At 53.7% G+C, this 16,816-nt stretch overlaps 1 protein-coding gene across 15 annotated transcripts in view; it reads right to left on the bottom strand.

The window, feature by feature from the left end:
- Camta1 (calmodulin binding transcription activator 1) overlaps positions 1-16,816 on the bottom strand; it is a 792,350-nt gene that overhangs the window by 61,822 nt on the left and 713,712 nt on the right. For 14 of the 15 annotated variants that reach the window (XM_060379005.1, XM_060378998.1, XM_060379000.1 and 11 more), the window contains 2 exons: positions 16,368-16,494; positions 10,218-10,352 (listed from right to left, as the gene is read on the bottom strand). In XM_060379005.1, coding sequence (XP_060234988.1) covers positions 10,218-10,352; positions 16,368-16,494 — 262 coding nt within the window. Of the gene's footprint in view, positions 1-8,007; positions 8,287-10,217; positions 10,353-16,367; positions 16,495-16,816 lie in introns of those variants that run through there. The other variant, XM_060379016.1, reaches the window with a different exon arrangement.

Below are 16,816 nucleotides of genomic sequence, written 5' to 3'. Positions count from 1 at the left end.
CCTGAAGTCTCCAGGGCTCCCCTCCCCCCATCCTGCCTCTTTTGCTTCCTTACTGGTCATGCTCTCCAAGTTCCTGGTCTCAGGGCTGTTTCTCTCTGCTGCTGGATCTACAGACCAGCATCTCCACGCTATCTCCGAGAGATGGATTATTGTAGGCTGGCTTAGGAAAGCCCACAAAGGCCAGCCAAATGGCAGAGTGGACTGGCTACATTGCAGACTTGATGGGCCATCTTCCTACCTGCAAGATCTCTGGATTCTGGCAGCCTCCGGTGGCCAGGAGACTAGCGATGCCTCCCCTGGTCTGGCATCAGCATGCTGTTTGAATGGGGATGAATCATTTGCTCCTGACTGGAGTTCAACTCTATATACTTATGGGGATAATGAGGAGGGGGTTCCCTCTGATAGTCTGGGCTAATGAGGGCTAAGAGACTATCTTCCTTATGCCCACAGACCTAGCAAACAGATGTATACGTGGGAGAAGCAGAAATTAGATTCTTCCCCCCAGCTGTGCAGCTGTGCAGTAGCAGGAATGAAGAGCGGGAACCACAGGGCCTCCACACAGGTAAGGCTGAATGGCTCATGCCCTCTGCTGACCTACTCAGGCTGTGACAGGCTTGAGCTGCCCCGGCTGAGCTGAGACAGGCTGGCCATTATGGCTGAATTCACTGTCACTGCTGTGAGTTCTCCAACCTGGGTCTTCTCCTGACTCTTCTAGACTCTTCCAACACATGGTTCCTCCTGGCTGGAATGCTCTCTCCTTCTCCACTTGGCACTGGACATGATGACCAAAGCCTTCTTCTCTCAGCCTCCTTGGGTTCTCACCCTCCAGGTCTTCCTCCTTCCACCTCGCTGGCTCGCTGGCTGCACAGCCTCTTTGCTGGCTCCCCTTCTGCTTATAGTTAAATGCTAAGCTCGTCTGTGGTTTGTTCTGCGTTTTTTTTGGTTTTTTTTTGTTTTTGTTTTTGTTTTTTTTTTAACAGGATTTCTCTATGTAGCCCTGGCTGTCCTGGAACTCCCTCTGTAGACCAGGCTGGCCTCGAACTCAGAGATCTGCATGCCTCTGCCTCCGGAGTGCTGAGAGTAAAGGCGTGCGCCACTAGTGCCAGGTCCAGCCCATGGTTACCGCCACAGCTTCTCTTTCTAAACCCCTTCATGGAGTGATCACACGTAGCCACCATAGTATTTCCCATAAGCTCACGATCCCCCCAATCTCACCTCTAGTCTGTACCTCATTTTCCAATGTCTCTAGACCTTCAAAGCCAACTGTGACCTTGCTACACCTGCCTAATCGCACCAAAACCAAATTCTACATCTCCCCTGGCTCCCAAATGTGCATCTTCAAACTCCTCTGTCTCAGGAGACAAGCCCCAGTGCCTCTAGTTGTTACAGGCATCAGCCCACTGAGTCCCCTCTCTCATCCGAATCCCCAGCAGGGTGTCTGGCTTTTACCTCCAGATGCCACTAAAGCCAGCATCTCTGCAGATGTCACAAGCTCTGTCAGAGCCACTGGCATCTGTTGCCAAAACCAATGCTCTGGGAAGGAAGCTGCAGGTGGGGGCACAGTGCGTTCTCCCAACAGCAGCTGGGGTGGCTTGGAAAACACACCTGAACATGCCATGTCACTCACCCAGGCATACACCTGCTTAGCACACACTTGAGCTCGCGCAATCCTCTTCTGCGGCAGCACGGTACCAACCTTAGGATGAAGTGTTAGCTCCCTACAGCGGACAATGGTGCTCCTGTGGCCTAGAGCTTCTGGCCTCTTGCTGAGTCTCCCTGGGTCCCCCTCCCCCTACCTCACCTTCCTTTATTCTTCCCCAGAACGTCTAGCTAGTTCCCTCCCTCCTGGGGACTGTGTGCTTGAGGATCTTTCTGCCTCACCTGCCTGGTATTCCTGTGAACTGAATTCTACCTCCTCACACACATCTCATCCTCACATAGGGACACCCTTATCCCCCAACCTAAAATACCTTCCTGGAACTTTCTCCCAGAACAGCTAGCTCAAGGTTTCTGCTCAGGGTGCACTGCCAGCTGGTGTTTTTTATTTGCAACCCGCCTTTTTGTCTTTCTCCCTACTGGAATATAACCCCTGCCCCAGGGGAGAATTAAGACTCCCTGGGGCCTAGATCGGTGCCTGGCACCCGGCAGAGGCTTAGCACATATTTGCTGGATGATGGAAGAATGAATGGCCCCGGGGGAAGGAGGCCAGGAGACGGGCTAGGACGTGTACAACTATTTTGGGCTACATGACAGTGGTGTTGGGGATGGGGAGAAGTAGAAAACATGAAGGGAATGAAGGAGAGGTAAGCACCAGGCTGGAGCTGGCATATGGAGGAGGGTGCGATCGGGGGGTCCACTGTGCCAGGAAGAAGGGTGGGAAGTGGGAGGCAAAATGAGTGTGGTTCTGAGTCACCCTGGACACACGCTGCTGCCTAGGGGAAGTCTGAACGGTGCTGTCTCCTCTGAGCAGTCGGACCATTCTAGACCTGGGAAGACATACTGAGGGGCGCCTCAAGTGCTGTGTTTTTGTCTTTGAATACTGCGTGTCCAGCCACTGTACTGTATGGGGATATTATGAAACCTTTGAGATGTATACCTGGCTAGAAGCGGGTTGCTGGGGCAAGGCTTTGTGTACTGCATCTGCCTCTGGTCCTGGCCTCAGCACTTTGCATCCCAACTGGATGCCATGTTAAGCTCTCACCACCACGCAAGCCCTTCCTGAAATGATGAAACCATTGCAACAAAGTCGACAACAAAAATCCTTCCTTGACCATAACCACGAGAAGAAGCCACTAACACACTGGTAGATGATGTGCTGAGCTGGAGCCAGGCTTGCTTCCCTGGGGAAAGTGGGCAGAGAAAGAAAGAAGACGGCTACATATGCACGTATAGAACTTTCTAGAAGGAGGAGCTAGTGACAGGCGCAGGAGCTGGAAGGAGCTGGAGGCGTGTGAAGGTCCAGAGATTGGGGCAAAAGGGCTTCAGAAGAGGAAGGACCAAGCAGCAGGGGTCACAGAACCTAAAGGTCACATGGTCAACAAGGAACTACGGTGACCTTGGCAAGAGCTATGTTGGTCCACGTGTCCGTGGTTCCTGGAATGTGGATGTGTGGGGTCAGAAGCTGGATGCCAGTGCTTTTTCTGTCCACAACCAGGTGGTCAATAGCGTGCTTTCTTCAAGGATACACCAGTGTGCACAAAATAAATGCTCCCTGTTGTGCAGAGCTTCTTTTACAGACTGCTGGAAGGCCCAGCAGCTGGTGCTGGGCTGCACACCTCACCACATCCAGTCAGAGACCCATGGAGAACAAAGCCTCATGAGGCTCGCTCTCTGTGGCTCAGTGTGCCTCCAGTATGGCTGAAGAGGGCCAGGGCCACACTGCATGTTTGTCAGTTGCTCTTCTGTTGCTGTGATAAACAAAAGGGCTTATTTGGGCTTATGGTCCAGAGGGATAAGAGTCTATCACCATCACGGCAGGGAAGTGTGGCAGCACGTGGCAGAGCAGCCGAGAGCTTCCATCTCGACCACGGGGAAGCAGAGAGCACACAGGGAAGGGTGCAGGCTTCTAAAACCCCCAAGTCCATCCCTCGTCACGTACTTCCTCCACCAAGGCCTCCTTGTTCCGTCCTGAGCCTCCCCAAACAGCCCTAAGTGAAGGCCAAGTGTTCAAATGCCAGACTGGGGGAAAGGGGGAGGTATCTCATTCAACCACCAGTGTTCTTCTGGGTGCCCCGGACACAAGCCCCTCGAGAGCTGCTGTGCGGGACTGCCTACTGGAACCTCAGCGTGCGCTCTGACTTGGAAGCAGGGCCAAATTACAAAGGTGGCTCTTCAAGAGGAGCTCTCGGTGGGCTGGGTGGCCCCTTCCATAAAAACAGAGACACAGAAGGAAGATGACCCATGACCGTGGAGGCAGGGGCTGGAGTTATATTGACACATTATATTGGGTGACAAAGGGTGTTGACAGCCATCTGCTACCGGATGAGAGGACAGGAAACTTCTTACATCCTCTGAGGGGAGCCTGGCTCTGCTGCACTGAATCTCAGATGTCCATTTCTGCCGTTCATAGTAACGACATAGGAGCTGTAAGAAAAGAATTCGGTAGTCGAAGAGGAGTTGCTGATGGTGCTCCCTGGAGGATCCGAGCCTCTCTCCCACTGGCTTGGAAAGCAGCCGACTCATCCCCCAGTGGCTGGGAGCCAGGCCCACAATGCAGCCTGCATCTACCAGGTTCCCAGGGGTTCTCCAAGATGCCCTCTTTGCTTTCTCCCCTGCAGTGGCAATGGCTGTTTCTTTGGCCTCTGTGGGGGCTAGCCTTTCTCCTGATGCCGGTTTTCAGAAGAGCTGCAAGAAGGCAAGGCAAAGCAACTCCAGGGAGGCTTGTTCTTCACCACAGAGCTCCTCTCTGTGCAAAGCCACTTAGTGTGGCTCCAGATGCAAACAGTTGAAATCACTGTCCCTTGGTCCCAGGTACAGAGGCAACAGATGGTTCACTAGGAGCCTCAATATCCAAGATGCTCCCCGACACAGATGCTGACAGGATTCTCACCCTCAGTGTTAGGGAAGCCTCAGAGCCCAGGGCCCCAGCAGCTGGACCTGCATCCCTGCCCTAGTTAGCTTTAACTGCCATCTTGACACAGCCTAGAGTCACCTGCAAGAGGACTCCAAGTAAGGGATGACCCAGATGGGCCTGTGCCATGTGTGTAAGGCATCATCTTGACTGGTAATTGATGTAGGAGGGCCTGCCTCTCTTGGCAACATCATCTCTCGAGCATCTCTTGGGCAGGTGGTCCTGGGCTGTACAGAAAGCTAATTGCATATGAGCCAGCCAGAAGCCTTCCTCTGTGCTTTCTGCTGCCAGCTCCTGCTTCAGGTCTTGCTGACTGCTGTGATGATGGACAGTAACTTGAAAGTCTAGGCCAAATAAATCCTTTTCTCCCCTGAGTTGCCTTGGGTACGAGTGTTTTATCACAGCAACAGAAAGGAAACTAGCCCCACGCCCTGCCCCCACAACCTGTGATGTGGACCCCACAAAGAACAGGAGGGACTGACAAGGAGGACGTGGCATGGAACAAGACACTGGCAGGGCTCCGAGGGGACTCCCTTCCTGTCACTCAGCTCTAAGACGCTCATGTAAGACTGGCTCAAACCGATTCTGCTGCCGCCTCTGTTCGTCAGACCACTGCCATACACAGATGCAGCCAGAGATCCACAGACTTACAAGTGTTTGTTTGCTCAAAGCTCACTCCAGGCAGACTTAGAAAGCTCCAGGTGGCCTTTGCTTACTGACTGGCCAGCTCTGGTGACAGTAAGTCTATAGTGTCCCTAGAGACAGGAAAGAATGATCCTGGGCTTCCAGGCTTTAACTAAGCTAGCATTCAAAGCTGTTATCTAACCCAAGAAAAGTAACCACTGTTATCTTGTCTTAAGAAGCCTTGTAGACTGGGTGTGGGGTCCATATCTTTAACCCTAGGCAGAGGTACGTGAGTCTCTGTGAGTTCCAGGCCAGCCAAAGCTACAGAGTGAGATTCTTCTTGACAAACAAACTCTTGTGAATATTGTATTCTATGCTATAATTTACAAAATTAACTTTTGTCTCTTCCTTTATCTTGTGGGGAAAGAACGCCCTTGGGCTGTCTGGGTCTCTGCTTACCCATATCTGTTTCCTCCAGGTCACCTAGCAGGCCCCATGAGGATGATGGCAAGGTGGACTGGACAGTGGGGGCTGGTCTAGGGGAAGCTGGGTCCACTCATCAGAAGGCCTCCAGAGCGGCACAGTCATACTACATGCTGGGCGGCTAGCTCCCTAGCTTTCTGTAGTCTCAGGATTGTACGAAGTATACTTATGTCTGTGTGATTTCCCCAAACCCTGGCAGGTACAGGCTGGAGTCAGGAGCCGGCAAGGAGGGGACCACATGCCAGGGCTAGACCTGCTCCCAGCCATGTCACAGCTCAGACGTGCCTCTGCCTCTCCCATCTGTTTGCACAAAGGGCAGGTCAGGCTAGACTAAAGTAGGAGCCCAAACCTTGCCTTTGTGTCTGGGTCTTCCAAATGCCAGGCCAAAGCCAGGCTGCTGGGGGAGGGGTGTATGTCTATGCATGCCAGAAAATAATCTCCTCTGCCCTGTGAGCTGAGGGAGACCTCTAGCCTGCTCAAGGCTGTCATGGGAAGCAGGCACCTGGATAACCCTGCCCCAGCTTCCTCCTTGCCAGAGATGACAGGTCCCTCCCTCCCTAGGGTGAAGTTGGCAGGCTTGTCCAGGGGATGAGCCCAGGAGGGCGCATCCATGTCTGATTCCAGTTCTCTGAGCTGTGGGAGAAGCAGAGCAGCACTCTAAGGAGCTTAGGGAGGGCCAAGGAGACAGGAGGGGTGGGAGTGGGGGCAGGGAGTCAGCCCACCTTTGGGGAAATCAGGCGGCTACAAAGAAAAAAGACAAGACACCCAGAAGGTTTCACTCCCTGTCCCTCTCAGGGGCAGTCACGTAGGCTCTAGAGGACTCGCAATGTCTGTGGCCACATGAGTGTCTCCCTGCTCAGGAGTGGTGACTAGTCTGGGCTCATCCTCCTTATGAACACAAGCACAGATGAGATAGCCTTAGCTCTTGGCACAGCCCTGGCTGTGTGTATCCACTGGACCCATGGCAGATAGAGGGGAAGCTTCCCAGAAGCCCTACCCGGGCTTCTCCTGGGAAACAAACCTCCTGGCTTGCTCACCTCCAGCCTAAAGCAATGCCCTCTTGCAAGTCCTATTGCTCTGGACCATCCTAGGGAGTCCCGTGCAAATGACCTGGGACATTTGTTCTGGATCTGGACCTTGGGGAGAAACGGCGAAAGTGGCATTACTGAGCCTGGACAAAGATGGAGGCTTTCCTCACCGCTGTCCTCTCCTCCTGGGACACTCCTTTCATCCTCTTAACCCTGGCTAACGCCTGCCTGCTTAGCCTTCAATGGCCTCCCTGAAGCTTTGGAGCTCTGGAGTTTCTCTTAGTCTTGTCTTCACCCGCAGGTGTCCATACATTCATGACCCAACCACACTGCACACTACCGCAGGCTGCCTGTGCGATGGGGTCTCAACAGACACGGCTTTGTCCCCAGCGCCTAGTAGGGAGAAATACCCTAGGTGCTGAGAAGGGCCTGGTGGTCCAGAGGGCTCTCTGCTGTGGCATCTGCGCCACCCCCTTCTGCAAGCCCATTCTCTGCCTTGCCTTAGCGGAGATTTGGGGACATGGAGTCATGAGCCACAGAACCCCACCTAGAAGAAAATCGGTTTCTGCTGGGCGGGGCTGCGCACACAGAAACTGCATTTCAGACAAAGACGGAGCTTGAGGGACAAAGACTGCGGCGGGGACAAAGACTGCGGCGAAGACAAAGGCGGAGCCGCAGTGCTGTGTGCGCGCGCCTTGTGCGCGCTAGTGCGCTGCGCTAAGGACCAAGCGCCCCCACCTGGCCTTGAATCTGGTAAACAAGTCCATTGTTTAAAAGCGGTAAAGACAGAAATTCTCGTCCCCAAAAGTCCCCGGCTTTAAGGCAAGGGAGGGGCGAAGAGCGCTCTCCAGAGTCGGAGGGGGGCGATGCCAGGAGGGACAGCAAGGCTACCAGCCCGCAATCGCCTGCTTTTGCGCATCGCGTCCCCTTTCCTGGCTAGGAACTGGTGCACGCTCTTCCTATGAACACCCGCCGTTTCTGTAGCAGCCGGCGTGCCCTAGAACCCCATGGGACCCGCGTCACCAGACACTGCGTGGAAAGACCCCGCATTGCGGCGATGCGCGCGCGCGTGCGCGCGCGCTGGGGGAAGGGGAGCGTGTGTGTGCATCGCGTGCGCGCTTCCCGCCCGCGTTGTCCCAGATCTCCGAGTGCTGCAGTCTGCTCACCCCCACCCCCACCCCCCGCCTTTGCACACACATCCACCGCTATTTGGTGAACTATTATGGAGAAAGTACCCAGTGACCGTGGCGCGGCATGGATTGAGCTGTGGTGACGCCTGGGAGGGAGAGGGGAGAGGCTTACCCGCTGGGCCGCTGCAGCATCTGCCTGCACACAAAGCTCGCTGCCAAGCCAACCGGTTGGCGGGAGGCCGAGAGACCCCCGCCCTCTTGCTGGCTGTCTCAGCTCTCTCCAGCACTGGGGCAGATTATGCCCCTGGCGCTGTTTCTGGGCGCTGCTCCCCTCCCCCTCGGGCCATCAGACGGGTGAAATGGTGGGCTCACCATGAGCACCCATTTAGATCTAGGAGCCCTGCGAAGCTTCCGGATTCTCAGCCAGGTGGGATCTCACAGTCCAGCTGACCCCACCTCTTCTCCCCTCCCAATACTTGAAGGAACTGCTGGTCAAGAACAAAAGGAAAGGAATGCCACCAGGTCCCTCTGTAGGGCGACTGGGCCTTGGTGGAGTCTGACCAATCAGGCAGGACCAGTTTGGTTCCTCAGAGTGGCTCCCATGCGTGTGTGTAGCTAGGATTCTAACTGGGTCCTGGATGCTTTTACAAAGCTAGGGTTGCTCAGATGCCCAGGCCATAATGCCATCTCTCCTACTTTGTGCCAAGGAGTTGGGGGCATTTAGCTTGGAGGTCTACAGAAGAGAGAGCTCAGCCTTGGAGCAGGAAGCTGCCGGGAAGCAGGTCTAGGACCCAAGGGTGTGTTTTTCATGAGGCAGTCAGGCTACTCCCCTCACAAAGCATCCTCCTGCCTTCCATTAGTCAGAAGCGCTGATAGGTACACCTGGCTTTCCGGGCTTCGAAGGACCAGCCCGTGTTTCATGTGCTTGATGGCAGAAAGAACCATTTAGCCCGAGACTGCTTTCAAGACAGGACTGGAGCTACACTGGTCCCAACATCCTTGTGTTCTACCCTAGTGAGGCTAACAGGGTCACTCTGGGAGAGCCAGGGCTCTGCGGAGCTTCCTGCTCCATTCCCCATTTGTTCTGCAAAACTGAAACCGGATTTCCTGAACAGGAGCCCCTGGTCACCCTGCCCTTCTCTGTTACATACTGCCGGTCATCAGCACATCCTGGCTCCAGCCTCAACCAGGGATGCTGCCAAGGCCAGCACGGTGCTCCTCGGCAGTGCTGCCAGAATGCAGATGCCCGCTGACCCCGAACCACCTCTGGGAGTAGCTCTGGAGGGTTCATGGGCCAGGGCAGCTGCCAGGCACCCCGTGGCTGTGGGAACAGAGGCAGGGATAAGGCTGGGCTGAACATACTAAGAAGTTCTCGAAAGCCCTGTAGGGTGTGAACCTGCAGTCAACCTGAGGAGGAGGAAGGCTGAGGTCAGACGGAAACATGGCTACCGTGAGTGAGAGGTGCTGCTGTGGCTCCCAACAAAGGTACCCCAAGACTATCACCTCTGTGGACTGTCCTGGTACTTAGGCCTATGTCTTGGATTTGTTTCCTCTGCAAAACTCCTCCCAGGGCTTCCCAGCTCTAAGGCACTTTGCATCAAGCCCAGGTAGGGGAAGGGAGGCAGCCTCTAACCTCAAGCCTCTCTTTGCCATTTTTTTTCTCATTGGAGATTCTTTGCTCCCTGGGTGAAAGAAACCCACCCATTAACTAGAAGGCCAAGGCTGGCAACTCTGGAAGCCCCTGCCCCTCCCTGGCCAGCAAGTCCTGCCTCCTCCTTTGCAGTATACCTTCAGCCAAAGGCATGGGCCTGGGCTTGCCTTAGGAGATGCACCAGCAGGCAGAGGCTTAGTTAAAACCAGCCAAGACATTCAGATGATGGGAGTGGAGAGCTTCCCGGAGGAGGCCTCGCTAGTTATCTCAGGTACGTGGCCTGCTCACCCAAGCCTCTCATCTGAACAAAGGCCTCAGGTGCTCCCCCAGCACCCACACTGTGCCTTCCAGGAGGTGTAGGGCCAGGCCATGGCTCTGGGACCCCCGCTTCTTCCTGTAGAAGACACCGGGCACAGCAGCTGGACTTGCTGCTGGGCTCTCAGGAATCCTGGGGGAGCTTGTTTAACCACGAAGACACCTTGGCAGGAGTGACAGCCACAAGCCAGCCTCACAGGAGAGGCTGAATTCAGATAAGGCTAACAAGCAGCCAGAGGCTGCAGGAATGATAGCATAGATTCACAGGCAACAGGAGGACTCAGCAGGTCCTCCCCTGGCCGACCTGACGTCCCTTCCTGCCCACCTCTGACAGATCCTCTTTTTGTCCCCACACTTATACATCAATTCTTCCTCTCCCTCTATGCCCAACAAGGTGACAAGGATGCCGTTCTTACCGTCCAATGACAGCCAGTCGTGCTGAGAAGAAGGGAGCGTGGGTAGAGCCCGCGCTTTGTACTCAAACACCACGGAGTTGGAGATGATCTGATTATTGAAGGCAACTTGTAGGGTCACAAGACCCGTGTCATGGGCTGGAAGTCAGAAAGAGAGAGGTCAGGGTCGGGGGCTTCCTCCACACTACCCCTCTTTCAGGTAACAGCCTGTGCCCACCTATCCCACAAGGCCCAAGTGTGTGACATTTCTGGAAAAATTGTTGGCTCCAGATTCAGCAGGTGTCTGGGATCCCCAAAGGAATGTCTGTTTGTTTGTTTGTTTGCTTGCTTGTTTGCTCGAGACAGGTCCTCACTATATAACCCTAGTTGGTCTGGAACCATGTAGACCAGGCAAGTCTCAAACTCCCAGAGGTCTGTGTGTCTCAACCCCAGTTCTGGGACTGTAGGTGTGTTTTATCTGTGTATCTGGGGGTCTGTGTTTCTTTTGTCCCTTCCTGCAGCCATGTCCTGACTCACTACATGTACCATCTTCAGTGTTTTAGGAGCTCGGCTTCCTGCTGACGGCAAGAGTTTCATCTGTGGCTCTGTGGCCCTGCTAGCCGGAGATGCTGTGGGCTCAGTTAGCTGCTAAGCTGAGGTGCTAGTGTGAATGTTGCACCCCCTTCCAATGACTGTGGGAGAGCAGGAGCTTATATTCTAACGCAGAATCAGGGCTCAAAGACTCCTGAACGAGCCAAAGAAATGGATGAAATGTTCTCATCAGGAACAGGAGCGAAGCCAACCGGAGGCGGAGCCCTGTGCTGCTGGGTGATGCTTCTCCACTGAGATACCTCCATTGAGCTCCCGGGGGCTGTGCTGTGGTCCCCAAAGATGCCCCATCGGCAGTAGTGGCTACGCTGGGGCTTTACCCCCGATAGGGATCAGGTTATGTTTTCTGGCCACTGCTTTTTTGAAGCTGGGACACCAATACTCAGGGCCTCTCCCGGCCGGGATTTCCAGGGAGGACGCACAGGGATCAGGTTACTGTTTGGGCTCTTGGCTTTCAGAAGCCTACGGGCACAAGGAAGCCATCCAAGTCAGCTGCTCCTGAGGACAGGGTGAAGCTCTGGCTTCCCTCAAAGGACATCTGCAGATCCCACTTCCGATGGGAAACCCAACTCATCGGCCATGGCCTCACTCCAACTGAGGTGTGTATAGAAAGCAGGTCTTGGGGACATCACTGCCCAAGTGTGACCCAGGAGTTTTCTTGCTCTGTCCCAGACACAGCCTGAAGTGATGGCCCTAGGGTGGTAGGGGTCATGCCGAACCTCCCAGGGTGCTGCCCTGGACAGGGATCCCAACGCTCTCTGGAGTCTTCTGCTATCCCACATCCCTGGGCAAAACTCCAAGGCTGTGGCTTCTGTTCTCTCCCAGAGATGGGTCTGCTTTACCAACAAGAAGGGAGGGCTTTGGGAACTCCTCTCCTTGTGATTCCAGGGAGCCCTGTTCTCAAGGTGGGGGAAGCTATCACCCTGGTGTCTGATGTCCCAGTGGAGGCGCCTCCACCGCTTTTAAATCCCTGCCTGGTTTCTGCATAACTCGCAGCACTGCTGAATGTAGCAGACTCTCAGCCCCCCGCCCCCATCTCTGGAGATGGGGGTGGGGAACCTGCCAGTTCAAGGAGTCAGGCCCGGTGCCTACAAGCTTCCTAGACTTCCCCTCTTCCTCAAAGAGCCAATCAGCAGTTCCTGGCCCCATCTGCTCCTCTCGTCTCCCCTTCTGCTTCTGCCCTTATTAATGACCAAACCTTGCCTCTGCTGCCATAATGGTGTCTTGCTGATGCCAACACATCTCGGGTCTGTTCCTGCTGCCATAGGCCTGGGTTGGGGGTGCTATCCTGAGCACTCCTGGAGGAGGTTCCCAGGGGAGTCTTCTTCCTTAGAGGGCCCCATTAGCCCTGTGTCCCTGGCTTACCTAGTTAGGTTATTGTTCCTCCTAACCCATTCTCTCAGTGTGTATACATACGTGTGTGTGTGTGTGTGTGTGTGTGTGTGTGCTTATATGTGCATACACACACACACACACACACACACACACACACACACACACACACAGGGTCTCACTATGTAGCCCTGGCTAGCCTGGAACTCACTAGCCTTAAAACAGAGATCTTCCTGCTTCTGTCCTCCCCAAAAGTGCTGAGATTAAAGGTGTGCACAAACACACCCAGCTCAGAGCCATCTTTTAAAGACATAATTTAGATCAAACTACTCTGCTGCCCAAAACCATTGGCTTCCCACGCAAGTACATTAGATCAGACTCCCATTTGCCAGCCTCTTCCTGTCTCAGGGCCTCTGTGCTCCCCTCATCTTCTGCCTGTTGGGACACCTCCCACCCTTCCTAACACTGGCTCCATGCCAACCTTCCTCTGCCAGCCTCCAGGGTTGTGGTTCCCTGGGTCTGGGAAGGAACCCCCACCATGCAGGCCTTTCCAGCCGCCCTTGCTGCAGCTCCGAGATCCTTCATCATCTCTGTCTCTCTGCAGAGTGGCAGCTCCCAGCAGCTGAGACCCTGTGAATGCAGCTCTTCGTGCTCAAGGCCACAGTCAGGATCCTGTTCTGGCCACCGTAAACGAGCTGCTTTCACCCATGATCTGCTCACTTTGAGCTCCATCTTTTGCTTTCTGATGACCACCTAGGAGGCCAAGTGGGGCCTGCAAGCCAGCAGACTTCTTGGTAGACTCCTCGGCCTTCTGCCTCTATTCCGTGCCATCCACACTTGCTCAGTAGCCTGACTTGACCGACCACCCTCCCCGCCCCGGGCTTGAAGGAACTGTTCTCTGTCAGGTTTTGTTTTGCCCAGGCAGGCACACCAGGCTGCCAGGCAGCTCCCATTTGTGTTCTCTGCGCCTCATCTCCCTTCCCAATCTCAGCCTCTTAGCTGGCCTGGCTTGTGTTTGCCTGCCTCTGAGCTCTTGTTTGTTGCTGGAAAGGCCAGTTTGGATCTGGTGTCTAGTGTTTATCCTTTAGGATCAGCCTCAGTTTCCTCCAGGAGACCCCAAGATGACATCCCTCGCAGCTGGCATCACCTCCCAAGGAAGCGATTGGTTGACTTGACCCAGCCACTTTGGACTAGAAGCGCTTTGAGTCAGGTGTCTCTGGGCTGGGACTGCATCTTGGTTTCAGCCTAGGCATCTGCTCAACCCACGGCAAGGGGGAGACTTTTCCAAATGATTCAGGAAGGATGAAATAATGAATGAATGAACCAAGCAATCAATACACCCAACAGGACTTGTTTCAATCAAACGATGTATTCTCAGAGGACAAGCTTCATGAGGCTGGCTGTCAAATGAAGGTGCTCAGCCCTCGGACATGGCACACAGCTCCTAGGTTTGGGGCATCTTGTCGGAGGTAGGATATTTTAGAAACACTAGACAAAACAGTGGCCTGGACAGCCTGTGTGTGTGTGTTAAACTGAGGAAAGTGCTCGGGAAATCTTCCCGAGAATTACCCGAAGAGACCAGAAGGGCCCCGACTCCCTCTCCTCACTTTCCCTCTAGAAAAGTCTTTGTGAAATGAGCACCAGAGGCAGAGCTTGATGACCCCTGGCCATTTTATGTTCCTAGCCATGTGGAAGGAGGCCTCTGAAAACTAAGGCTCAGGGACACCAATCTACAAGGTAGGTTACACAAATGGTGTGTGGCTGTCAGGACATACCTGAGTGCAACTGATTCCAGTCCCCAGAATGCTTTGGGTCTTGACCTAGGATACCATTCAGAGGTCATACAAAGCTCAGCCCTTTGTCAGGAACCTGAGGCAAGGTCTAGGCATTTGCCCAGGCATGGAAAGGCGTGGCATCTATTTCTAGGCCAGGCGAGTCCCCTTCCCACAGCAGGTGCACAGGGGACAGTTTAATAGCATGCTGCCATGTCTCCTGGGCTGAGCTGCCTTGGCCTTCAGTGGCCATCCGGATGGCTGCTGTCCAATCTTAGCAGGGCTCCTGGGAGGACCTGGGGCTAGGTACGTCTGGAGCCAGCCTTGGAGATGGCAAGAGCTGGGTTGGTAGCGGGGGCTTGAGGGTGGAAGATGAGAAGGGCCCTGGGAGGAAGAAGAGGAAGGAGAGGAGGGAAGGGAGAGGAGGTAGAGGTGGAGGAGGAGAATGGGTGGTTTGTAATCTTTAGAGTGTTGCTATAGGGGACAGGGTGAGCAAGACGGGCAGTCCTCCACCACAGAGGACTGCAGGGGAACCCTGTTGGCCTGCACAGCCCGGGTCAGCCTGCCTCTGCCTCAGTCCCCACTTTCCTTACTCATCCTGTCCCTCTGCTGGAATCACCGTCCTTTCACAAGCTCTCCGGCTGCAGTGTAGGATGCCCCTCTGCCCCCTTCTACTGCGTCTTCCTTGCTCTGCCTCTCCTGTCTCTGGCCCAGGCTAGGTAAACAAGCTATGCATACAGCTGGTGATGTAGGAGATTAATGACACAATCCCAGCCCAGCAAACAGAAAGGTCATTTTTCCAAACTGTTCAAGCCCCTGGAAACCTCAGCTGCTCCATCACAGGTCTCCAGCACCCCAAGGTACTTTGCCGGCCTTGGGGACACAACAGTGACTAAGAAAGACACGGTAGCCTGCCTTCATGGAGGTCCACAGGCGAATGAGGAAGAAGATCCAGTCAGAAGTCAAGGATGAGTTAGCTAGACAGAGATACCAATCTCCGTAGATCATAACTCCCTAAACTGTGGGCCATGATACCACATGGGGTTGCCAAGTGGAATGACATAGTGATACGAAGCTTGGCAACAGTGAAAGGTTTCTCTGAGGTGTTCCTGGCTGTGCTCGCCCATGCTGGATCGAGTGACTTTACTAAAGAATCCTTGCTTCTGAACACAAAACATGTATGCTTTCCCCTGCATGGCTGTCCTGTCACACGGCACCAGCAAACCCTGCCTGAAACACCCCATCTCTGACCTGGGACTTGTGTGTTGTGAACTGTAGTGCATTTGCTGCTCATACAGACACACAGTCCAATGACTGAGAACAGGAGACTAAGTCTTTCCCTCCTGTCATTGCTCAGCACATAAATACCAACTGAGTCCATTCCAGGTTGTATTATATTAGAATGTTTGCTTTTAAAGATTGCTTTCTTGCATTGCTGATTAGTTTCATTAAAGAAAAAAAGTCAGAACTTTCAACAATTTCTAAAGTATCCCAAACCCAAATTCTGCCATTTTGTACTTCATATTTATGTAAATTGGCATTGATGATTATAAAATCAAGATATTGATCAACTGAAAAATATTGAAGATGTTCTATGCCCTTTGGTATCAAATAGCCAAGATTTAATATTTTATGAAAAATAAACAACTCATCCATTTGTTAGTATGCAAATTAATAAATGATAAATTATATAAATACCAAATAATTGTCTTAAAATCAATTTCTATATGGTTGGTTATCAGTAAGTGTCTGGCTTATTTACCGGCTTTACATGCCTGAACATCTGAGGTCCTTCAGAAACTTCTCAGGTAAATAGGGGTCACAAGTTAAAAAAGCTTAAGACCTCATGAATTAGATGCTGCTGAAGTCTGGGCCAAGGGAAGAAGGGGCGCAGTCACAGAGGGCGCTGCTGGCTTCCCATGAGTCACTGGGGCCTTGAAACCAGAGGCACATTATGGGTGTTTACCTCTCAAAGGAGCTTGATGCAAAGACCCCAGCTCCCCACATCCCCGCACATGGAAGGCTTCCCTGACCTTCTCTGACCCATCCTGTGCCCCAGATAAACTAATATCTCGACCACAGGGCCCTGAGTTCTCTGAGCCTCAGGCTGGCCTGGGCTGGAGCAGGGGCAAGGTCAGCTCTGCTGTAGAAGAGACTTTGTCTATCACCTTGGCTTGGCCACAGCTGGGCCATCTTGGATACGTCACCTGACAAATTGGTTCTTTAAATAGCCCCTATGCCGTTTTCTTCACAACCCTCATTGAGCATGTCTGGTATTCCCAGCTGATACAGGGTCCATGAGCCCCAACTGATGATATTATAATAGGCTGTGTGAGCTCACTTCGTCACGGCTGAGGAAAGCAGGGCAAGGAAACGACTTTCTCAAGGTCACCCCAAGGCTGACTCAGAGTCTACTGGTCTGCGCCCGCCCCCATTCTTCCTAGGTATACAGCCTCCTCACCTGGGCAGTAGCAACGCAGCACCCCAGGCTGAATCAGGGATGCGGGCACGGAGATCTGGTCAAACAGGCAACTGTAATTATTGCTGGCTTCCTGCCACGGGCCTGTGATGAGGACCTTCACCCCTCCCTGCAGAGGAGAGAGAACAGAGATGGAGCAGTTCCCCTGGGAAATGCAGTGCAGAGGAGGCCCCTGCAGCTGAGGCTTAGGAGGTGAGGGCTGAGGACCGTGGGTGAAGAAGCAGGTTCCCAGCCCGTTTCCCACCACCCCGACACGCCCTGACTTCTGGGAGGCGCCCTTCTAGAAGACTTCCCGCAGCTTTCTTGCCCTGCAGAGGCCTTCCTCAGCTGGCACCCAGCACCCTGACACTCAGAGGTCCATGACACTAGTTGGAAGCAGGGTTCCTCATGGCACCTTAGCCCATGGTGCACCTGAAAGGCAGCCAGCAGGG

This window comes from Meriones unguiculatus, chromosome 3 (genome assembly GCF_030254825.1).
Source record: "Meriones unguiculatus strain TT.TT164.6M chromosome 3, Bangor_MerUng_6.1, whole genome shotgun sequence".
Taxonomy (NCBI): domain Eukaryota; kingdom Metazoa; phylum Chordata; class Mammalia; order Rodentia; family Muridae; genus Meriones; species Meriones unguiculatus.
This window is presented reverse-complemented; position numbering and strand designations above follow the sequence as displayed.